Genomic DNA, 24,989 nt, shown 5'->3' on the forward strand with positions numbered 1-24,989 from the left:
CTAGGGACGCGGTCCCATCAAGCAAGAATGAAGGCGAGATTGACAACTTAACATTGAGAAGTTATGTACCTACCATAACGTTCCATGTTAGTTGTCTTCTCTCGCCTTCTTTCTTGTGACCCTCCCTCCTTCCCCCAGGCCTGGACAGACCTTTCTCTCTACAGGGAAGTATGCTTCTGAAGACCATACAGTGCTGGTCCTCCTACCATCCTTCAAGCCTTTTTTCTCTCCTTCTTTCTTCCTTTTGGAAGTTATTTATGCTAGGTGTTATTGCCTATTGTCATCAAACGAGATCTGGGTACTTACCGCCTTGCATCATGGGATATGGGGCTGCCTCGAGCTGGTAAAAGTGACTCTCGAGCTTAGCAAGTGCCGAGTCGGAGCCGAGGATCAGCTCCGAACCCATCAAGCAAGAAAGAAGGCGAGAGAAGACAACTAACATGGAACGTTATGGTAGGTACATAACTTCTCATTTGCTTTGGAGAAGTTTTTCAGTTTGTTTGTTCCTGTGGGGGTGTCCAGTTTGATCTTTACTTTAAATGAGACAGCTTCATGGTCTGACCTAACCAGGGACGGCAATACACAGGGGGTAGTGTACCCCCCCCCATGTTGGTGAGTATCAAGTCCAGGACATTTGAGCCCCTTGTAGGGGTGCAGATTAGCTGTTCCAGAGCATTTGAATTAGCAAAGTCCAGGAACCTCAGGGTGATCGCATTTCTATTTGTGCATGTTTTCCAATCTTTGGAAGGATAGTTGAAATCTCCCATGACCAAAGGGTTTGGCTTTATAAGGAGTGATTCTAGCAAGTCCAGGTAGTTGACATGTTTGTCTTGGTTCATGATGGGGACCTGTAGCTAGCGATGTTGTAGTAGGATGTTTTACCTATACTTAATTGTACCTGAAGTAGCTCTAGAAAGTTGTACTGTTTAATCAGTCTCGAGGTGTATTTAGATTTAATGAAGATGGCTACACGTCCACCCTTGGTTCTTTCATGCTGGTTTTGGGGTCTGAATGTATGGAAGGCATTGTAGGCTTGTATGGCCCGGGTGCACTCTGTGGACTTGAACCAAGTGTCAGTTGCTGCACAGACATCAGTATCTTCCAAAATGAGGAGTGCTTCCAGGGAGTGCAGTTTTCTGTTGAGGCTTTTAGCATTTAGCAGCATAACCGTGAGTTTGTCTCAAGTGTATTTCTTTACGTTTGTAATTTTTTTTGTTTTGATATTGCCTACAAAAGGCCCTATGGGACAGGCAAGCACCTTTGCCAGTATCCAAAAGCCTAGAGGAGACAGGTGATGACCATGTTTGGTGAAGCAGCATGGTCTGTCGACCAGGTCTTCCCAGGCTGACAGATGCTGGATCCCCTTGGATTGACACCAGAAACCACAATGTGGTTTGCTTTGTGTCTCTTGCACCTATTAGTCATTTAACAGATGAGATGTATTTTTAAGTAGTTTTGGCTTCTTTGCAGCTCACCATCATCAGCCAATCCTGTATCTCAGATCCAGAGAGTAACCTGATGCCTTACTGGACCCGAGCCACTATTTAACTCCATAGTCAGAGTGCAGATTGAGGCATCCCAGTTCAGCATCTTACATGCCACTGTAGGGAGTTTGTTGTTAGATGCTACCTACACTCCACCCAAATGCCCAATGACAAGTCACAACACTGATTACACCATTAGGCTGTTTAGATTGAGAACGTCTGTCAATGAGTGCCTCAAATTTGTTAACTCAGGGTAGTGACCCTCAGTCTCTCTACTGAGGAATATAATCCTATGCTGAAAGTGGGATAAGAGATCCAGTAAAATGCCACTTCATTTTCTGTTTCCCCCACCCCCTGACTCTTTAGATGCAGGGTGTGCTGACTGAACTCAGGTGCCATGGATCCAGTTCACCTGACATTTATTATTAAGGTTTCCAGTGAGTACTGCATACATTGGTATTGCCTTCCAAAAGGATGTCAAAATGTCTTGGAGGCACTGCCTTTTGATAGGATTGAACCTCTCACTATTCCCTAAAAACAGTAACAACAACAGCAGCACTACTGAGGTCAGCTGCAGAAGTTTCATATGGAAAGATTTTAAATCTTCCTGTGTTCTTGACAAGAATCAGCCATCTTACCTTGTGTCTCTTCAGATGTCTGTACTTCAGAATATTCTCCTCCTTATGCAGTTTTGCCCTACTTTGTCACAGGGGTGTGGAGATGGGCTGTGGTCTCCACTGTGATATTTACTGACAGTCTTGTTGACCTTTAGTCATGTGGGGTTTAGGATTGAACTTAATGAACTTTTCTCATGATGGCATCAATTGAGATATGCAGCTCCGACCAGTATTGGTCAATGTATTCATGACCGTATCTTTGATATAACAGATCTGCTGTTACTGTACTGTGCCAGCTCATTGTCATAGGTGACAAGCAGATCTACAGTCCAGTGTTTGTAGGTTCATTCAGTAACATGTTTCAACTAACATGCCTACAGTCCTTAGTAAATGAGCCTAGCATCTGACATCCTGTCATGCACAAGTGCAATACGAGGGGCCTGCTGTAGGTTTGTCTAAAGCAACAGACATTTGGAAAGGTGAAATGTTAAAAAAGTCATTATGAAAGCATGCACTGAGAAACTTCTAATATTTGCTACCTGCCCTATTTTATCAGCGCTGTACAAAATGTGTTTTCGTGTGTGTGTGTGTGTGTGTGTGTGTGTGTGTGTGTGTGTGTGTGTGTGTGTGTGTATGTATGTGTGTGATTTTTCCTCCTCCATTGCCTGCCAAACATTAGTGGTCCCATTTTCCATATGGCCCATTCATTCGATTTGGGCAACAGTCAGTCACAAGAGCTGTCATAGTGGCAACCTTCAGGGGTTTTCTCTTTTGTAGCCTAGCCCATCCTGTGGGTGGTAGACATGTGACCTATGCTGCCTTGATGAGAGCCACTGCAAAGCAGCTTGGTAAGCCACAGACATGTCTCATGGTTACTTCTTTGGCTACCATATCTCCTCTGAGGGGCATTTTGGCATTTCATTATCTGGACTCCTCTCTGTCAGAGTGGGCTCACCTGTCATCCCCACACAAGCTATACCAGACACCCAAGCTTCTAATCAAACTCAGGTCACCTGGAGTATAGCCAGGCTGTATCCCTCTAAAGCAGCAAACAGTGTTTGCAATACATATTTGGCTATATGTGAAAAGACCAACACACCAGCTAACTACAGTAGCCTTTATCTACATTCCTGTAAAACAGAACTCCCAAAAAACAAGTGGATCCTTTTGTTATGTAGGAGGCCTTGTCCTTGTCCTGGATCAGACCATCACCTTCCAAGGGAGCATCCCCAGGCTGTACCACACCACCAGTTATGTCACACACATCTTTCCCAGCACCTCCTGACTAACTCATGGAACCCCCTCCACCATAGAGTAATTGTCGACTGCATACTGCTGTCCCTACATTTTCCTTAATTATATGGTAGGCATCTTAGTTTGTGACTAGGTTCATTGTGATCTAGTACACAATTCATAATCTTACTCACATTTAAACTAATTAGCTAATCTGGTCTGTAGTGATAGCTAATTACACAGTCTTGCAAACTGAATTTGAAAAAAAAAATTTCCACTTCATTCTGTAATGATATGGTAATTTTAACTGTGTCCCTCATTCACATGTAGCTCTGGGTAGGCAGCATATTTCCAAATGGTAAGTGTTCTAATTTTGAGATTCTTTGTGGTTAAAAATATGTTACGTAATCCCCCCCTAATAAATATGTACTTAATGGAGTAGAGAGACAAGTGTTAACGATCTCTTATCATATTTTCATTTTTTTGACATTTTTATTGCTTCCAGGTGAAATACCTCTGCATGTATTTGCATTGTGAAAGGTGGGATTTAGTAAAGTGAAAAGGGGCATTTTTGCACTCTGTGATAGGTCCTTATTTATAGAATTGGACATGGAAAGCAGAACACAGCTTCTTGAATCTGTAGCTTTGAAAATAATATGGATTATACCAGAAGCCCTTGTAACAGTAGATGTTGTATAGTACATGGAGCACCACTGTTACACTCTGAAATCAAGGAAAAGTCAGGCTTATCAAGCACCTTTCTGTCATTAGAAAGATGATTAAGTTTTTGTTAACCCCCTCCCCTCTGCTATTAATCATGATTCATGTGCTAGACCATTAACAGTGGTCAGCCAAAGTTATTAGTTGCTATTACTGAGCATAAGTGGAACACATTAGAGAATTAAGATTTTTAAGCCTAAGTTTCATACATATAACTGTTACTGAAACATAACTGCAGTATACAGATCCCAAATTACAGTAACGGTAACCATGTCACTCACTGGTACTGTGCCTCTGTCTCTTAACTGAATTGTAGTACATGGAGTGTGGCTACTACATTCCAGTGTACAGAAAAAGACAAATCAGTTAAGTGCTACTATAGCGAGAAACCTGGTCTTAACAATTTATGTTAAGCACCCCCTGCTTAACTTGTCAAGGTCAGGTTTTGCACTAGGCAGTCAAATCTGCTAGTACTAACCAGAATGAAGTAGAATAAACATAGATTTGTTTCTGCCTGCTCTCTGCCAGTAATGTTTCCCTGACTTATAAACTTCAAAAGTTGATAGAATAACAGGATTTGCTTTAGCCTACATTTTCTGAAAGATATGAAGTCTGAAACTTAAATGTATGTCATTAATTACTGACTTCAGTCCTCAATGATTTGATAGAAAGCAACATATCTTTTGAGGAACAGACCAAATATATATGAGGCAAAAATCTGGACATTCTGTGAAAATCTGTACAGTTGAGAGGCATGGTAAGGCGAGTGCAAACATAAGACATTTTTTCTATAATCTTTCTGACTTTGAAAGCTAACAAAACACTTGGTGCTTTTTTCTGTAACTAGTAGTAGCTGATAAAGCTTCATGCACTACAGAGAATTATGATCTGGTCTCCAATTATGATCCTTGAGGAGAATTTTTTTCATCCTTGTCTCAAACACATAATAAACAGGTTATGAGTAGCAACTTGCTCCTAATCCTGTATTAATCACAAACACCACAGTGATAATTCTGTAAATACTGGTTGATAGGTGTAACTGTTGATAATGAGATCTTCCCAGATACTCATAGGTTGTTTCCATTGGCTTGATCACCTATCCAGGATAAGTGGTATCTGCCCCTTTAGTGAGCCCTAGTGAAGGCTTTCTCGTATCTCCACATCGAGTGTAATAGTGGTATTAGAGAGTACCTGCCTTTGCTTGCATTGGTGCACCTTATACAGAGTAATTTAGGGTATACATTACAATGCTAAAACAATACAAAATTATAAAATAAAACATTGCCAGAATGTAAAAAATAAAAGGAGAACACAAATACAGAAGAATAAAGCATAACTCCATTGGATCTACAGAAGTTGTTTCAGGCTAGAGATAAGCCAGTGGCTGGAGAGAGAGAGAATGTGTAGATGGACATATCCTAGGAATCTAAAGAAAAAATATATAAACAAAAGAATAGAATACAGTAATCACATTGTATCTATGGTGTCCAGGCTAGAGATAAGACAGTGAGTAAAGTGAGAGAGAATGTACTGAAAGAGGTTGGTAAACAATAATAACATACGTTTAATTTGAACTTTGCTTTCTTAAAGGAGACATTTATTTATGAAAAAATTATATTCACTGTAATGCTATCAGCATTGAATAGTGTACAGCTAACACCAAATGTTATGTAGTCCAATCTTGCCTTCATTCTTACCCCTGGGTTTGGAGCTGAACCTTGGCTCCAACTCGGCCATACTCTAGCTCGAAGTCTTCAATTGGCTGGTGGCCAAGATGTATCCCATCATGCAACAGGCCCATTCCCCAGATCTCGTTTGCCGCTTGTTACACTCAGATGTGGTCTCGCTTTTGGCCGTGGCTAAGTATACTTTTTTTCTAAAATTTTTGGATGTTGTTGATCTAAAAATGCTATTTTCATAGCTACTGTGGTTGTGTATCTCTCTCTAGGCTGGTTGTGTGGCCTTTTCTTTGGCCGTTTTTGGTATCCCGTCCACTCCCTTTCTTCCCACAAGGTAAGCCCATTTCAGTTAGAAGACCCTGTCCTCCCCATTGATTTCCGTCTGGTCTCTTTGAGTTGTGCTTCTGTTTCTTGCAACTTTTTGGTGTCTTTGTCGTTCGATAGTGGTAATATCCTGCCTTTATTTTCTCCGGGCTAAGCCCATTTAAATTAGAGGACCTAGTCCTCCTTGTAGTTTTTTGTTCCTGTCGGTTACTAGGCCATTTTGGTTAGAGGCTCTAGTTTCCCATGCAGGGTTCAGTTAGGATTTTTGTGTGTATGTGTGGTTTTGAAGCTTGTCTGTGTGTGTGTACTCCTTATACAGCACTTCTAAGGATTCTATGGAACACAGGCCTTCGGGCTTTAAGAAGTGTATTGAATGCAACAATAAAATGTCTTTGACTGATGGGCACTTTGTGTGCGTGTACTGCTTGGGGGCTATTCACCCCCAAGAGTCTTGCTTGTTTTGTCATTCCTTCAGTCCCCGTGTGCTACAGGAGAAGAAGAACAAGCTCATTCTGAAAGGACTGCTTAAACACTCCTTCGAGGAAGACTTGGCTAAGTCTTCCAGTACCATATCCTCTCCAGCTAAAAAGGACAAAAAGACTGCTAAGAAGCATTCTCCGGTTCCATCTGTTTCTTTGGAGCCACCAGAGAAAGTTGTTAGAACAGCTTCTCCTTCTTCGGCTCCATTGGCTTCGGTGCCGACAGAAGGTGGTGTATTGACTAAGTCTGTATCGGCTCCCAGCCTTTCGGAGCCGGTCACGGATATTTTGGTTCAGAGCCGGTCTCCAGTTGTTCGACCGGGTTCTCCTTCACGTCAGTCTCTTTCTGTAGGGAGATCCAGATCTCCAACTATATCTTCCAGGTCCTCTAGGTCCCTTTCCGATGAGGACGTTGATAGAGTCATGAAGAAACTGCTTCAGTCATCGGTGCTGGCCAGATTGATTTTGGCTCCGACCCAGTCGGCTGTGGAGACCATTGCCCCTTCATCTTTTGTTGTACCTCCTCTGAGCCTTTCTCGGCCCTCAGAGCCAGAGTTGTAGGTTCTGTCGGATGCCATTAGGTAGGTTCCAGTAGCTTCACCTGGCCTCTCGGTTCCGATTTCCGCTCCGACCCTGTCTGTTCCATCCACGGGGTCGAGGCTCCACAGTTCCCTGGTCGGACCCAAGGGGGGGGGGGCTTGGATCGATCTTCATCGGTTCCGAGCCTTCCTCTCGGTGCTTCGACTTGGGTGAGCTTGGACCCGACATATGCTTCGGACCTCATCTTCTCTGTGCTGAGGGCTACTACCTCTATGGTTAGTCTATCCTTGGAGCCGGGGTGATCAGCCTTCGAGGTTATGAGGAGCGTGCTGACCAGGTCGTCAGCTACATCCTACGGCACTGACACTCTGCCCCCTCCAGCACCGGTGTCAGTTTCAGATCACCCTCTATCCATGGACAACGATAGACCCAAGGCCTCAGGATACCTCCATGAGTGGTCCCCAGCTTTCTGACGTTTCCCCAGTGTTTTTGCCTGAGGAGCCCACCAGAAAGAGATTAAGTAAGAGGAAGCACGTTGACTCCTCGGATGAGTCTCTCACGTCAGACACCGACCTCGAGGAATCAGAGGGGTCCCCAAGTTGTCTTCTGAAGATATCTGTTTTTTCAGATATCCTGGAGATCTTGAAGCAGAGAGGCAGCTGGCCCTCCAAATCCCCTTCTGATGAGGAGTCGATGTTCCTGAAGGCTTTTGGATCTCAACCTTCTGCCTCTTGGGTGTCTCCCCCTTTTTTTGAGCTACTAGATCTCATCTGTCGAAAGGTGTGGGAAACTCCTGACATTGTGGAACCAGTCCCTAGGAGACCCAATAAGTTTTTGTCCACTCCCACAGACAAGGAATATCTGATGAAAGGCATTCCAGTGGATGCCATGGTGGTGGCAGCAGCCACCAAGAAGGAACTTGCTGAAACTTTGTCTACCATCCATCCGCCTAACAAGGAGTCCCGGGCCATGGACAGGTATGGGAAGCATGTGTTTACCTCAGCGGCCTTTACTCTGCGGTCGCTGAACTACTTGACACATTTTACAAGGCTCCAGAGAGATCTCCTAAAAGAGCTAGGAGATTCTCTATAGGGTAATGTTTCTGATGCCGTGGCACAGAAAGTCAGTGCACAGATGTCTACCCTAAATTCCCTTACCAACTCCTCCATGTGGCTGATCTCATACGTCGCCGACGCAGCGAGCAAGTCAGTGGGTTCCGGAGTCGCTCTTAGGAGGCACTCCTGGATGCACCTGTGTAACTTTGCAGAGGCCTTCAAGTCTACGTTCACCAATGCCCCATTTGACGGTTCATCGTTGTTCGGAACCAAGGTGAAGGATACTCTCACTAGGTGCGAGCAGGAAGGAAAAACCCTGTCTGCCGTGGGATTCCGTTTTTCCATGCCTGCTAGACCTTACCCCAAGGGCCAGAAGGGTGAGAAAATGTGGTTCAGGAAGTCACAGAAGTTTTTTTAGGACTCACAAAGTGATTACCCCTCCAGAGGCAGGGGAAGGGGTGGAAATTCAGGTAGACTCCACCCTAGTGGCAGAGGACGCCCGTGTAACCAAGGGGACCGTGATTCCTTTTGCGGTTCTCCATACCAGTGCTCCTGAAAGGAGGCCCGACTGTGCGTCTCTGGAGCCAGTCGGGGGTCGCATTTCTTTATTCCTAGAAGCCTGGCAAAACATCACCCAAGACAAGTGGGTTTTAAAGATAATTTCCAGAGGTTATCATATTCCCTTCTCTTTTCCTCCTCCCCGCCAACTAAAAGAATTCCAGACGTTCCACCCGGTCATAGGGATTCTGCAGCTTTAGAAATAAAAAAGTTGTTTTCAAAGAGAGCCATCCAGCCTGTCCCCGCAGACCAAGTAAGATTAGGGACTTACTCCAGATTCTTTTTGGTGCCGAAAAGAACAGGGGACCTGAGACCCATCTTGGATCTCAGCCGACTGAACCTACATGTACAAAAGTCCAAGTTCCGCATGGTCACCTTACAGTCAGTACTCCCTTTGTTAAGGAAAGATGTGTGGATGTGCTCCATTGACCTCAAAAATGCTTACTACCATATCAAGATGGACAGGGCATCGAGAAGTCGTCTACGCTTCTGCCTGGGAGCCAGTCATTTTCAGTTTCATGCCCTGCCCTTTGGTCTCAACACAGTCCCCAGGGTGTTCACCAAATGCATGGCAGTGGTAACGGCTCACTTGAGACGTCAGGGATTCCAAGTGTTTCCATACCTGGACGACTGGCTCCTTTCTGCCACCACGAAGCATCTACTGTTACAGACTAGGGACCCCACCATTACACTGTGCCAAAGGTTAGGAATTACTCTAAATTGGGAAAAATCTGCCTTGTTGCCCTCACAGCATGTCACTTTTATTGGCGCAGAACTAGATACAGTGCTCATGAGGGCCTGCTTACCAGAAGAGAGAATTCAGGCTCTACAACATCAGCTCTATGCCTTATTACCATTGAGGAAGGTCAAGGTAAAAGTGGTCCTCAAGTTATTAGGGACCATGGCTGCCATGATCATGCTAGTTCCCCTTGCCAGACTACACATGAGGGTTCTTCAGTGGCTGCTTTTCGCCCAATGGTCACTACAGTGTCTTCCTCTCTCCCATTTTTTTTCTTATTATGGACACGTGCAAGCAGGATCTACGCTGGTGGCTTCAGGCCAGCAATCTCAGTGTGGGCAAACCTTTTGTACCATCTTCTCCAGTTGCCACGGTGACCACGGATGCCTCCCAAGTTGGGTGGGGGAGCATTATCTCGGCAGGACAGTCCAAGGCATGTGGCAGGATAATGAGACCCATTTGCATATCAATGTTTTGGAGATGAGAGCAGTGCTGTTAGCGTTGCAAGCACTTCAGAGCTTTCTCCCTCTAGGGACAATTGCAATCCACTCGGGCAACATGTCCTTGTTGTGGTATCTGAACAAGCAGGGAGGAACCAAATCATGCCCCCTTTGCAGAAAGGCGCTTCAAGTTTATCAGTGGGCGGTGTCTTCCCAATGCTTTCTAGTTGCAACACATGTACTGGGAAAGTCCAACGTGATTGCCGACAGGCTGAGCAGAGCTATTCTAATGCTTCACGAGTTATCCCTGAACAAATATGTTGCGGAGAAGATATTCCGTAGATGGTGTCAGCCTTGCTGCAATCTATTTGCCAGCCCCCTCAATGCCAAATGCAGCAGCTACTTCACCCTTATCCCCCCGGAGGGGGAAACACCCAGGGACGCTGTGGTTCACGATTGGCTCTCCGGTCTTCTCTATGCCTTTCCATCATTTCCTCTGATATCAAAGGTAATTCAGAAAGCACACTCCTTGGGAAGCAAAATGAATCCTGATTGCCCCACACTGGCCTCATCCGATTTGGTTTCCCTTCCTTCAACCCTATCTAATGGACAATCCCTGGATTCTGGACCCAGATCCAGATCTGCTGACTCACGTCAGGACAGTTCCATCACTCCATCCAGACCCTCAAGTTGACAGCTTGGCTGCTCCAGTTCCATCCCTAGTCAGGCTTCATGATTTTTCCATGGAAGTGGTCCACATTCTGACTTCTTCCCACAAGCCTTGTACCAGGACGATTTATTCCAGTAAGTGGAAGAGATTCTCCATTTGGGCCCATGAAAGACATGTTGATCCTTATACAGCTCCTATTTCTGCAATATTGGAATTTCTTTCTCAACTGTTCAGTCAGGGATCAGCTGCAACACCATTGAAGTGCATTTGGCAGCGATTTCTACCTTTCACGTTGCTAATGAGCCCAACCTTATGGCTCATGTGCTTTGTAGGGCCTTTCTCAAAGGGACAATGTTACTCCGACCTCCAGTCTTTGATCCAGTAATGCCATGGGACCTCAGATTTGTTTTACAGAAGCTCACTTCGGCTCTCTTTGAGCCCGCAGCTATATGTGACCTAAAATTCTTGTCATGGAAGACAGTATTGTTGGTAGCCATAACTTCAGCTAGGGTGGTCTCTGAGCTCCAAGCTTTATCGTTTAAGCCACCTTATTTGGTGTTTTACAAAGACAGGGTTTCCTTAAGAACCAATCCTTTTTTTATTCCAAAGTTTGCTTCTGTTGTCATTATCAACCAATCCATTGGGTTGCTTGTGTTTTTTCCTGAATTTTCTAACAAGGCAGAATTTAAGTTTCATCAGCTAGACATTCATAGACAATTGCGTTTCTATTTACATAGGACAAAAGATTTCAGGAAATCAGATCAACTGTTTGTCACGTTTTCAGACATTAGAGTTGGGGTTCCTGTCTCTAAAGTAACCTTGTCTCTCTGGATCTCCCAATTGCATCTCATTTATTTATGGTTCCAATGGCAAAGAATTACCCTTTAAAGTGAAGGCTCATTCTACACGATCTGTGGCTACATCTACTGCATTTCAAGCTAGGATGTCTATGGATGATATTTGTGCTGCAGCATACTTTTATTAGTCACTACAAATTAGATCTGGTCTCTAGAGGCAGATCTTCCTTTGGTTCCACAGTGCTCAAGAGTATTTTTCACTGAGCCACCCAAGGTCAAGGTGCTAGGGATGCTGTCCCAGGGGTAAGAATGAAGGCGAGATTGGACTACATAACTTCAAGAGTTATGTACTCACCATAACCTTCGATGTATGTAGTCCATCTCGCCTTACATTCTTACTAACCCACCCCCTCGATGCTGTCCCAGGGGTAAGAATGAAGGCGAGATTGGACTACATAACTTCAAGAGTTATGTACTCACCATAACCTTCGATGTATGTAGTCCATCTCGCCTTACATTCTTACTAACCCACCCCCTCCTACCCCCTCCTTGAGGATCTGGAGGTATAGACTCTAGGTGTCAGTGGTCCTTTAGGTTGGGGTTGATCTTCTCAGTATGTGTGTGTGTGTGTGTGTGTGTGTGTGTGTGTGTGTGTGTGTGCGTGTGTGTGTGTGTGTGTGTGTGTGTGTGTGTGTGTGTGTGCTTGCAGCAAACAAGATCTGGGGAATGGGCCTGTTGCATGATGGGATACCTCTTAGCCACGAGCCAGTTGAAGACTTTGAGCTAGAGTATGGCCGAGTCGGAGCCGAGGTTTGGCTCCGAACCAAGGGGTAAGAATGTAAAGCGAGATGGACTTACATACATCAAACCTTGTGGTGAGTACATAACTTCTTGTTTCTGTAATTCAGAAAACTGTACCCATGTCTGTACTTTCATATACTTTTGTAGAATTAAACACATGCAGAAGGACATTTGATTTACATTGACAGGTAAATATTTATGTTTGTGATATATTTGTGAGTTACAGTAAAGATGCGATTGTTTTTTATGCACAGATACTGATAAGGTAGTGCAACCAACTTTGTTAAAAAAGCAGTGTTGCTGATGCAGTAAGATGAGCAAAGGAGTAAATACACAGGGAGTATGACAGAAAGCCCTGGAAAAAAGAAATTATGAAGGTATGAATTAAGATTAGGTAGGCATAGAATGGAGAGCTCTTTGATTTTGCCTCATTTGATGTGTTTTGCAGAGCATTGAGCATTTTTTTTGTTTGTTTTTTTTCTAACATGAATTTTCTGCTTTCTCTTCCAGAGTGACTTGTGGTCATTAGGAATCACAGCCATGGAAATGGCAGAAGGTGCTCCCCGTAAGTAGTTATTCTGGGTCCAGCACCCAAATTCTTGCATAAAATTTCTTCATTTGTTAGCAAATTCATGAAGTAAAGATATTCCTAACATATGTAGAACAGACTGAGCCATTTTAAAATGACTTTTGTGTTCAGAGCACAGGTTAAAATGTTTGGCTTATATGAGGCCTACCCATGACCTCATATCATTGGATAGCTTTCTGGTGTCTGCTTTTTATTTGAATTGTAAGAATAGAAATGGTAAATCTGTGCTAAACTTTTCTGACTGAGTATTGTCAAGTAGAGCTGCAAAAGATAACAGTTTTGTCATTATTAACATCATACAAACCAAGCCACTGAGGAGTGAGAAACTCATTCTGCAAAGCTGAAAGCCATGTGAGAAGAGAGCAGTGGCTGTCACAGGCTTATTTACCGTTTTCTACCTGCACAGATAATGAGTACAGAAGAACTGCTGTAAATGAGAAGAAAACAGACAAAATCACATCTTGATGTTTGCAGTTATTAAAGGTACGAGACAATTACTGTCTGGGTGTTTGAGGGGAAAAAAGGGAAAGTATGTAAGCAGGGGTTCCCCACCTGTGATAATTTCAGGACACGTCTAGTCAAAAATAATCCTCTAACAAAATGTTCAGCTTATTCCCCAACTCTTGTATGTACATGTGTAAATACTAATATGCACTACAGCACAGGCATGTCTTTGAACTGTGTGCACCAGTATATTTGGGTACAGGGTCACTGGGTGATGCTTGCTACATATGTACATAACACTTGAGCATGATTACCTGGCTATATTGCATTAAAGCCAATTAACATACAAACCTGTTTTTATTCCCTATAGTCTTCATTTGTATGTGACATACTTTTAAGCAAATCAGTCAGTCATAAAAACTTAATGTCTCTCTGTGGTGAGAAAGCTGACAGCTAATTACACAAGACTAGAAAGCATTGTGAAATAGACCAAGGCATAACAGCAAACCAATGACAATAGTTTTGCTGAATTGTATTCATATGATGTGCTGTAGGATGTAAAAATTCAGGTTCACTTTATTTAGGTTCTTATAATTAGGCAGTGTACAAACAGCAAAAACTAAAATGCAAATAGTTAAGATGAATGAATAAATCTGAGAGAGGCAGAATTACAAAGATTACATGTTAAAACCTAGGCCCAATAGACATGCTTTATGGACCTTCTGAAACCATGTGGTATAGAGAATTCCACTAGCCACTGTACCAGTAGATTCCAAAGATGTAGACCTGGTAGGAAAATAAGCAGGCACCAGAAACTCTTAATACACCTTGCATATTACCAGCTGTCCTGAGATTTCTTAGCAGGTAATACAAGGTGGTCATTGCCAAGCTAATAGCACCTGAAAGTGGGGAAACTATGGCTTGCAGGGCTAAATAGACCAAAACCAGAGATTTATAGATAACATAGAACAGAACAGGCACCCAAGGCAAGCAGTGGAGAACTGAAGTATTAGAGGTGATAATGAGAAGTACTTGTTAGTAGACAAAATGTAAAGTTCTGCTGCAGCAGTTACAGTCGATCAAAATGAGAGTCTGGGAGCCTAGGTACAAGTTGATAGAGTAGTTGCCTTTGGGAGGATACCATACTGTGAGTTACCACAGGGAGATCCTCAAATGAAATCTGGTGCTTTTTAAGCACATATTTCTAAGATGGAAGCAAAAGGACTTCAGTCAACACCTTATCCATAAGTGCTGGTCTGCCATCAAAGATTGCCTGAGAACTGCACACTGTCATCATGAATTCCAGTGTGTCGTCACTGTAGATGATGATGATTACAGGACTTGAATCCAGAAGAGTAGAGTGACTTGTTATGGTAATGCGGTGCACCATTTCCTCCCCCATTGTGACTACTTCATCTCCTTGTACCATTGATTAAGCTGTGAGTCTCTGTGCCCCAGGTTACTGGAGTTGCACTAATCCCATTAGGGAGGGAAACCATGCTGTGCCTTGCTACAGGTAGATCTTGAAATGCAATTTGGTGCTTTGTAAGGGCAGTATTTCTAAGATGGAAGCAAAAAGACTTTAGTGCATTAGGCTTACCTCAAAATTGCACACCTTCAGTAATGATTTCAGTCTGTTGTCATCATAGAAGATGATGGAGACAGGAATTTCGATTGGAATCCAGAAGAGTAGAGTGCATTGTGATGGCAGTCATCTTTAAGATATTCAGCTTCAGCCAGTTACATGTCATAGAGTGGTGCATGAAGTCCAGATCATACATGAATGAGTTTACTGCTATTACTATAGTTCCTTTCCTTTTTGAGCATATTTTTTTTTGTGCATCTCAAAACTGTTTGACCCAAGTGATCTGTACTCTTGTTAGATCACTGGTCCAGTACTACTCTGAATAACATCTACTTAACAAAGCATCTGGTGTATTCGTACATTAGCATTTTTTAAAATTGGTGCTTATTTAATTAGTTCTGTGATCATTTCAAGTCCTTTCTTGCCTGTAGCTCCGTTCCCAAGCTGCGTTTCGATATGTCATATTTATTGGAAGTGTTTTCTCTGATATATGTGGGGAGGAGCTTTGTGGATTAGTTTTGGTCCCTTGAAGTATCATTTGTCTTTTAATTTTGGTGCAGGCTAACACCCAATAAAGCTGTGTAAAGGTTGTAAAGAGAACTGCTTTTTTCATTAGACTAGGGTTGCCACTACTTGCGATGCTAAAAACCGGACTGAAGCCACTCACTTTGCACTACCCGTGACTCCGCCCAGGCCCAACCCATATCCACCTACATCCAAGCCCATTTTATGATGAAAATACATGCATCATTAGGGCAGAGCATCCCATAAAGTCCTTTTTTACATACCTAATCTGGGTTGCATAACACTTTTATTGTTTGAGTATGTCAGACTCTAGTATGTAGTGAGAGTAGGGACCAGGTTGAGGAGACCCTGGAGAGGTGGAGATGTGCTTTAGAGAGGAGAGGAATGAAGGTCAGCAGGGCTAAAACAGAATATATGTGTGTAAATGAAAGGGAGGGTAGAGGAATGGTGAGGATGCAGGGAGTAGAGTTGGTAAAGGTGGGTGAGTTTAAGTACTTGGAATCAACAGTTCAGAGTAATGGTGAATGTGGAAGAGACGTGAAGAAGAGAGTACAGGCAGGGTGGAATGGGTGGTGAAGAGTATCAGGAGTGATTTGTGACAGATGAGTACCAGTAAGAGTAAAAGGGAAGGTCTACAAGAGGGTAGTGAGACCAGCTATGTTATATGAGTTGGAGACGGTGGCATTGACAAAAAGGCAGGAGTCAGAGCTGGATGTGGCAGAGTTAAAGATGTTAAGATTTGCACTGGGTGTGATTAGGATGGACAGGATTAGTATATTAGAGGGTCAGCTCAGGTTGGACAGTTTGGAGACAAAGCAAGAGATGCGAGATTGCGTTGGTTTGGACGTGCTGAGGAGGGATGCTGGGTATATTGGGAAAAGGATGCTAAGGATGGAGCTGCCAGGTAAGAGGAAAAGAGGAAGGCTTAAGATAAGGTTTATGGATGTGGTGAGAGAGGACATGCAGGCGGTTGGTGTGAAAGAGCATGATGCAGAGGACAGGAAGAAATGGAAACAGATGATCCGCTGTGGCGACCCCTGACGGGAGCAGCCGAAAGAAGAAGAAGAATGTCAGACTCTACTCTTTTGTGAAAAAAGAGGCAGAACTTGCTTTTTAACAAATTCTGGCATTCTGTACATACCTCTGAAAAGAATACCAGGGTTTGTACTGTGCTTTCTGGACTACTGGCGAATCATTTTGATTTCTGGATAGTCCGGATAAATACTGGATAGGTGGCAAGCCTACATTAGACTGGAGATTCATTATAGAGATTATTAGGCATACAGCATCTCTAGAATATAATTGTGGTGACGTGAGCTGGTGTGATGGGTCACATGGTAGCAGTAAATATGTCAAGCTGAAATTAACAGATGAATTCATGTCTTACAAATAGATATATGTGTTAAATCTTAATTTAGAGAAATGTTTAGTTTGTGTTGTGAAGCATTTTAGGCTGAAAGGAGTACATTTTGGTGTAACAACTGTGTTTGATATTTAAAGCACTACATTTGGAAGTAATACTGGTTGACAGTGCTTTAACTAAGACAGCTGTACAGTTCTTTTTAATCATTATTAGATCACTGCTGCAGTAGCATAAGCAAAAATTGGTTATATCCTGCCTAGGATATACAGCCAGCCAACTTCCAAAGCTGAAGACCCCTAACGACATGTCCAGACTTTTGGAAGCTTAAGCAGTGTGGGGAGAAAAACAGTATTCTGGGCACCAAGCACTTAAGAACTTTCCTGCTGCTGAACAGTGCTGTTCTTTATGCCTTTTGAGCATCGTTGTTTGATTAGAGTATCTCCAGAGCTGGGCAGATAAGTACCCTTTGGAAGGGAAAAAACTTCCACATTTATTTACAATTTTGTGAAACAACAATTTGAGTTTTTTGCTAGACATTATTGTTTTTGGGACTGTCAAGAGACATTCTTGTTAGTTGTGTTTTATTTTTACTGTAAACTTCATTTTAACAAGTTTATTGCAATTCTTATTGCTAATTTTATAATGTATTTTCATTCTGAGGGTAGGGCAAGCGTGTTTTCTGCTTGTCACAGTGTATATTTTCAGGCGACACTATTTTGACACTTACCTTTTACTGACTGTTGCTGATATCACTTATTTGGTGTTTTAACCATGGAACAGCTCAGCAGTTGCACAATTCTTCTTTCAGACAAAAGGAAAAGAAAGTGAAAATGTGGATGCTTCACAACCATCTAGCAGTCGACGCAACTAAAACCAAACTAATGATATTTACCCCATCCAAAACTACCACCCTAGATAAAAATTAATTCTCAATCACCAGCCAGAACAATACCCCTCTCAAAATAGTCTCCAGTTCTGAACTACTAGGAGTACTTATTGATGATCAACTAAAGTTTGATAACCACCTACAAGTAAACATAAAAAAAACACTTAAGAAAACTGGCATGCTTTACTGCCACTACTGCTGCATCTCTCCCTCCACCAGGCTCACCCTAGCAAACACATACCTCATTCCATCCCTCCTGTATGGTGCCTCTATCCTTACTAACCTGCAATCTTTCCTCAAGACAAAACTCTCCTCTTGCTATAACAAGATATAAAAATTCGCAATAGACTATACACCCACTTCCCATCACTGTAATGCCCTACATCACCTAAAGTGGCTAGAACTGCCCAATTACCTTACCTTTATTCAACTTATCCAAACACACAAACTCATTTTCAACCCCTCTCTCTGTCCCTCCCTTGCCTCCACCTTCAAAATGCATCAGTCAGATAGACTTCTTAGATCAAATTCCAAAAATCTAATTGAGGTACATGAATCTGCCCGTCCACCAGGCAAACATCTGTTGTCTTTCACTGTAGCTCGACACTGGAACTCTCTCCCTTCTCTAATCTGTACCACAAACAGTCTCTCCAGGTTCAAAACCTTGCTTCACTCACATCTAACTTCAGAATGGGAATGCTCTTGCTCCCATCCTACTTAATCTTCCTATACTATACTTTCCTCTCTAGCACCTGATAAATCTCATAATACCCTCAAACAGTTCCAACCCCTAAAGAATTGTATGACTTAAAATACTTATAAATCTGATGAAATCACTAGTTAGTAGTTCAAACTACAACAATTACAAAATTGTAAAAAAAAATAAAATAAATAATTTGACATTGTACTAATAACTAATATGATCTTTTTACTTTGTCAGGCTTACTTAATATGTGTACTTTGTATATCTTATGTTTGAAATCTGTAACTAGTATTCCTATGTGTAAACTGTAATTCCTATGTGCAATCTGTGATTTGCATGTTTCTGGAGCTTTTCTCCCCAGGACTCCATTGAAAACAGGCCCCTTGTGGCTCAGTGGACCAGCCTGGCAAACAAACTACAAATAAATACAAATAAGTAAATAAATAAATAAAAAGGCAGCTTTTGCCAGTTGAGAAAACTGTCTCCTTGCCTCAGCCACAGATGTGTGACTGCAATAGTCATTTTATGTTCCTCATACTGATCATCTTTTTCCCTGATCTCTTCTGGTGTAATCCCTTTTTCCAACATGGACTGGGGTTAAATACATCTTCTGCGACTTTTGGAGTGTACTGTGCGAGCATGAGAGAACCACCCTTGTATGGCAGTCTCTGTCCTGCAGTCCAAATGTCTTCTTGATATCTTACCATTCTGTTACCTTTCCCTCTCTAATTATTTGTTCCCAGTGACTTGATTACTTTGCCATTTTTCTCCAGTAAATTCTAGATTCCTCTCCTCTTGCAACTTCTCTGCACCCCTAATTGCAGTCACCCTATCAACAGAATCTCCTTTCTCCATTCCAGTGTTGACTTAGTTGTTGGTATACTTTCTGCCACTTTATGAATATAAAATTTTGTTTGACTACTGTTCTCCTCCTGAAAGATTTGCATCCATAGTCCCATTCATTCCTTATTTTAATTTTCCCCCTTCTTCATCAGCATCCCTTTCTACATAGAATTGTAGGTTTCTGCTTGTGTTGCATATATGAACCTTAACTAAAATACCCTTTCAAATCAGGTAATCCTAAACCACTTTGTTCTGTTGGAAGGATCAGCTTAGCACACTTGATCCTTGCCTTCCCAGATAAAATCCTTTAACTTAGACGTGTCCAGCCTGCGGCCCGCGGGCCACATGCGGCCCTCAGAGCTCTTCCATGCGGCCCTCAACCTCTAATTTCAACATTGATGTACACATACCCCAAAACACTTTTTTCGTTTTGTGTTTTTCGCTCCCGTGACCTGTAACACTAATGTCGGTGTGCGCATGTGCCAAAGCACCCTTCTAGTTTTGTTTTTGAGCCAAAAAAGGGTCAGTGTGTTTACGCCATTATTTTGCACCAAACAATCAGTGTGTGTGTGTGTGTGTGTGTGTGTGTGTGTGTGTGTGTGTGTGTTCTTGCTGAATAGGGACTCATGTATGGATTTGCTGCTGTTGCCTTTGAAAGGGACAGCAATTACCTGTGTTAATAGGTAAGTACGGAGTGAGTGAGTGCATGCATGAAAGCAGAATTGTGTGCGTGAAAGTAGAAGAAGAGTGTGTGTGTATATGTGTGCATGACAGAGAGAGGCGCATGCACAATGAGACTAACAGTGATCAGTCTACCTACTGAACACAAACAAGTTAGCTCACAAATATATCATACATTAAGAGTACACTTTCATTAAATTGTGGCTTTCCTGACAGGGAGAGTGTTGTATTGAACATGAACTCATACCTCTTAACTGTATGGATTTTCAAAGAATGTCTGAATTTTTGCCTCATCATCCAATTTGTGTTTTTTGCTTAGGAAATAAAAGTAGTCATCCAAGGTAATGCAGTTTCAGGCAGTAAGAATGAGACAGCAGCCTAGGGTTAATGGGTCAGTAGTGGACTGACTATGTAGGACTGTAACATATAAAGTTGTACTGTTTTTTCAGACAAACAAAAAAGCATCTAGTACTGTTTTTTCATTGGTGGTTTCTAAGCAGTGATAGATTGGACAACAGTAAGCATAGATTTGGTGGATTATCAATACTGGCAAATCAAGTGGGCACAATGTCATTTTTTAAATGTTGGGGATTTTAGTGTGCATGTGTGTGCTTTGGGAGTGCTGCAACATTAGATGATTATCAGACATACTTACAGACTGTGGAGAATATGTTTCTTTGTTTCAAAACCTAATACTTGGGTACGCAGCATCTTGCCATTTACAGTGGATGTATATTTACATTTAATGGGCAATGCATTAGCGTGGGCCTGTGGGGTTCTGAAGGATGCCAAGTCTACAACAGCCAATGTCTTGTAAAGTGACCTGGAAATGGATATTGGGATATTATTGAAAAATATAGTAAGTGGGCTTAGAAATATAGTTTAATTAAACAAAGTGTACTTTCAATTTACAGGCCATAATTTAATTTATTTCAGGTAGTCCAGATCCTGGTAGATTGTATACCATTAGACTTAATTAGGGAGAGCTGTCATTCTGGGGAAACAAGCAGCCCTATTTTCCGTGAAAGCTCTGTGGTTGCTTGCAGGTTCATAGGTTAGTACTAAGCTAACTGCCCTTGCAAGCCATTTTAAGCTTAGCCAATTATCCCTTGCGAGACTCAAACCCTGCACCTTGTGTTTGTTAAGGCAAACACCTTAACCATTAGGCCACCCTCCCTAGGAAGTTGCAGGATGTTGACGCAATGTGTTTTATTTATTATTTTTAATGCATTTGTCATTTCAAAGCATGGTTTTCTTTGATGCAAAAGAAGGAATGACTGAATGAGCCATATAATGTTTGACAATGATGGAATAGAAAGATTATAAGTGATGTATAATGTTTGCAGCTACAGTTGTTTCAGTGGTGTCTGTGATGCATAACTATTTTTGGGGCTGTGTCCCAGTTTCATTTTTCACTTTGTCCAGATTTTTTGCTCTAAGGTTGAGTTCCATACTAAATCAGAAGTTGTATTTACCTTGGAAGACTTTTAGGCATAATTATGAAAAACAGAGCCTTTTTAATATCTCTGCTTATTTCCAATATAAATTGCCATGTAACCTTGCAAATAACCTTCTTATTAAGCTACTTTACTTCTTTTGGAATTGAGAAGTATGATTCATCTGTTCGGACATAAGCATAGAGTGCTAATGTGACTTTGATTTCTTGCAGCAGTCTGTGGTTTACATAATCGCAATAACTTTTCTGTGTTTCTGGGTGTGTAATCAATTTAACAGTTTTAAAGATGTTTTCCAAAAATAAATAAATATATAATAAATAAATAATCCTCTCTACACTTTGAGCTATTGACTAAGTCTGGGAATTAGTTTTTTTCAAAAGTGAAGGTCAGCATTACAGCTCAGTAAACTGTCAGTCTGTGAGTAACTTCTGCACAAATTAAAATGTCTGAATGTCAAATGGCTTTAGATTGGAGGGAAGTTTATTTTTATTTATTTTATTTTATTTTACATTTATTTACCGGGAAAGTCCGACTGGACACAGGTCCATTTTCAGCGAAGGCCCAGGGAGAAAAGCTCCAAAAATAACATAAAACAATATAATACAATACATGAGAGAGAGAGACAGCAAATTATGGATGTAGTACTCCTACAATATGGCATGGATAAACCTGGGGATTGACACAAGTTATATGTTTACATCAGTATGTAGCATTATAGTTCATGGTTTTCTTATTGATTTACTTTTTGCTGAGCAGTTGTTTGTTGATTTATTGATGGTCCTTTTGGTGGTGGGAAATTACATGGATGTATCCATCTCTATTATGATTTTGTTTTTCAGATATTTTCACTTCCAGACAATTTCATTCAGTGAGTGGGTGTCGTGATTACTGAGGTTGCCTATTTTACAAGTAGGGGCTTTATTGTGTGTGTGTGTGTGTGTGTGTGTGTGTGTGTGTGTGTGTGTGTGTGTGTGTGTGTGTGTGTAAGAGAGGGAGAGATTTAATATGTATACTGAATATAATTTTGCAAATGGAATTCTTAGTTAAACATGCCCCTCCTCTTGGGCAACTAGACTTGAGTAACCAATATTAGATCTTGGCCATCCAGCTGGGAAAGGTTAGTATGTGGATTTTCCATTTGGTTTGATGAAGGCTATGCTACTTACCCAAGGACTACATTTATGGCTATCTATCCAGCCATCGTGTTGCTGAACTACATTGTTTGATAATGAGTGGAGAATTTTACAGAAGTTGAAGGTTTTTGTGTCAAGAACCTGTCCATAAAAAGTGGTTTGTTTATGTTGCAGTGAAGGCTGTGGTCTTTGTAGTGAGCGTTTTAAGTATAACCAGTATTTCTGATGTAGAGGAAGTCTCTTAAGGCAGGATCTTTCTTAGCCTGGAAAGCAAGCCAATGATGAAATTTATAGGGGCCAGTGAGAGACAGAGGAAAGCAAGAAGCTTTTTAGTCTGTTTGGATAACTAAGTGAACTTAGTCCTTTGACCTTTTTTGTCAGAAATGGTTGTAGTCTTTGTTTTGGCAGGGTGTTTTGCTGAGGCATATGCCAAAAGGGGTATTGCACTCAATAATGGCTCTTGTAAAGGAAGAATACAGGGATGTTATGGCCTCCTTGTCCCTGGATGAGATGCACTTACTAATGAAGTGGGCCATGTAAAAAGCTTTCCTTACAACGGAGACAACGTGGTGGTCAAAAGTCAGGTTTGTATCAACCTGGGTGCCCAAGTACCATATGACTGATTGCGTGGTTACAACACTGTTATTAATGTGATAATTTGTGGGGACATCACTCTCCTCAAAGGGGATGATGATGCATTTTTTGGCATTTAGCTTGAGGCCATATTTCTGGCACCAGTTATTTGTTTGGGTGAGACCCACTTGTAGCTTATTCAGAATTGTTTTATTAAGTCAGTAATGTGAATTCTTTACTTTATTGCAAATTTGTTGGCTTATTTTTGTGGATTATAGTATTGTAGGACTGCTGATGTTGACATTTTACGTAGTTGGACTGCTGGAATGGTTTTCCCAGTGAGAAATGCTAGTGCTGTAGTGAATATCTGTTTATTTGTAAAAAAAAAAAAAAAAACATATATATATATATATATATATATATATATATATATATATATATATATATATTTATATATATATATATATATATATATGTATATATATATATATATATATTAACTAAGATGTTAGAGTTAACTGTTAGACTAGAGAATTAGACTTAGAATGAGAATTAGAATCTTAAAGCAAATATTAGGCATTTATTACATTTATTCATTGTTCAAATGCACCTACAGTACAGCCAGGAGGTCGACTGTGGTCTTCCGGAGCAACAAAAGAGTTAACTATATGATATATTTTATATGCGGCCCCAAGACCATTTCTGTTCACTCAATGCGGCCCCAGCAAGCCAAAAGGTTGGACACCCCTACATTTCCTCTGGTTGATAAAAATGTGCCTGACCAATATGTAAAACTAAAGGGACTAAAAATATTTTCCTTGCTTGTATCTTGCTATCCATATCCATAAACAAGAGCTTCCAGTTTCTAAGATTTTGTATTATCTTTCATTTAGTCTCTTCCCATGTATCCTTAGTTGCCATAACAGAATTCTTTGTAACACAGTCTACTTTATCTTGTCCCCATAAATATAGGCATTCCTGAACCAATTCATGTGTGACACAGTTTACAGCTATAACCTTTGTTTTGTCTTCATTAATTTATATCTCGAAAAATAAACTGTCTCAGAATGTTCCACAGCACTGCGATGTATTTTTCTGCTTTTATCAGGTAGAAAATATCATCTGCAGATAAAGCCAACTTTTCCTGATTATCATACCAGTTACATCCTTGAATTTCTGAGTCTATTATTTTCCTTGCCAGTGGCTCTAAATATAATGCAAATAACAAAGGGGAAAGCTGATACCCTTGCCTGGGTCCTTTGTTCAGATACAACTTATCAGAGAGGAGTCTTTTCAATTCAGTTTTTGCCTGCAATCCCTCATATATCCTCCTAATTAACTTTATTTTATCAGGAAATGCAAATGTTTCCATTGCCCTGTTCAAAAAAAAAAATCCCAGTTTACAACACTGAATGCTTTCTCCACACCAACAGCAGCAGCGTTATTTTCTTTTTTTATCGAATATCTTTTTAAGTATTTTTTTGTATATAGAATGCAAAATAGAGTAGCACGTCATAAAACATATGAAACAGTTGATGTTACATAGTGCTTAACATTTAGCAAGTTATTTAAACTAGATATTACACATTTCTACTACAGAAATACAAACAAGCTAAGATTACACTTTGGATTACTATGAAGCTATGCTATGTTATGTCATAGTCAGAACATTGTTATATTATAACAGTTCACTTGTATGTTCTGGTTACAAATGAGAGTATAACTGAAGGCACAACACCAACCTACCTAACATTAACAGTCTACTCTACTATACTCTATATACATATGTATAAGAATGTCACCTTAGTTAGTGGTATTAGTACAAGAATGTCCCCTTAGTTAGTGGTGTTTGTACAAGAATGTCACCTTAGTTAGTGGTGTTAGTACAATAATGTCACCTTAGTGGTGTTAGTACAAGAGTGTCACTTTAGTTAGTGGTGTTAGTACTCTCAGCTCAGAGTTTTGTTTACTGTCTATGTGTAATTAACACTGTTTGCCATTTATGATAAAATATCAGTTAATGCTTTGCAGTAGTTCTGATAATATGTTTGGTTCTTTTGGCTTTTTGTAT

At 41.2% G+C, this 24,989-nt stretch overlaps 1 protein-coding gene across 1 annotated transcript in view; it reads left to right on the forward strand.

The window, feature by feature from the left end:
- Positions 1–24,989, forward strand: part of NRK (Nik related kinase) — a 2,110,367-nt gene that overhangs the window by 856,705 nt on the left and 1,228,673 nt on the right. Inside the window, exon 8 of the mRNA XM_044057244.1 lies at positions 12,647–12,701. Within this exon, the coding sequence (XP_043913179.1) occupies positions 12,647–12,701 (55 nt within the window). The remainder of the gene's footprint in view (positions 1–12,646; positions 12,702–24,989) is intronic.

Source organism: Protopterus annectens, chromosome 15.part0, assembly GCF_019279795.1.
Source record: "Protopterus annectens isolate FY-2018-M chromosome 15.part0, PAN1.0, whole genome shotgun sequence".
NCBI classification, from domain to species: domain Eukaryota; kingdom Metazoa; phylum Chordata; order Ceratodontiformes; family Protopteridae; genus Protopterus; species Protopterus annectens.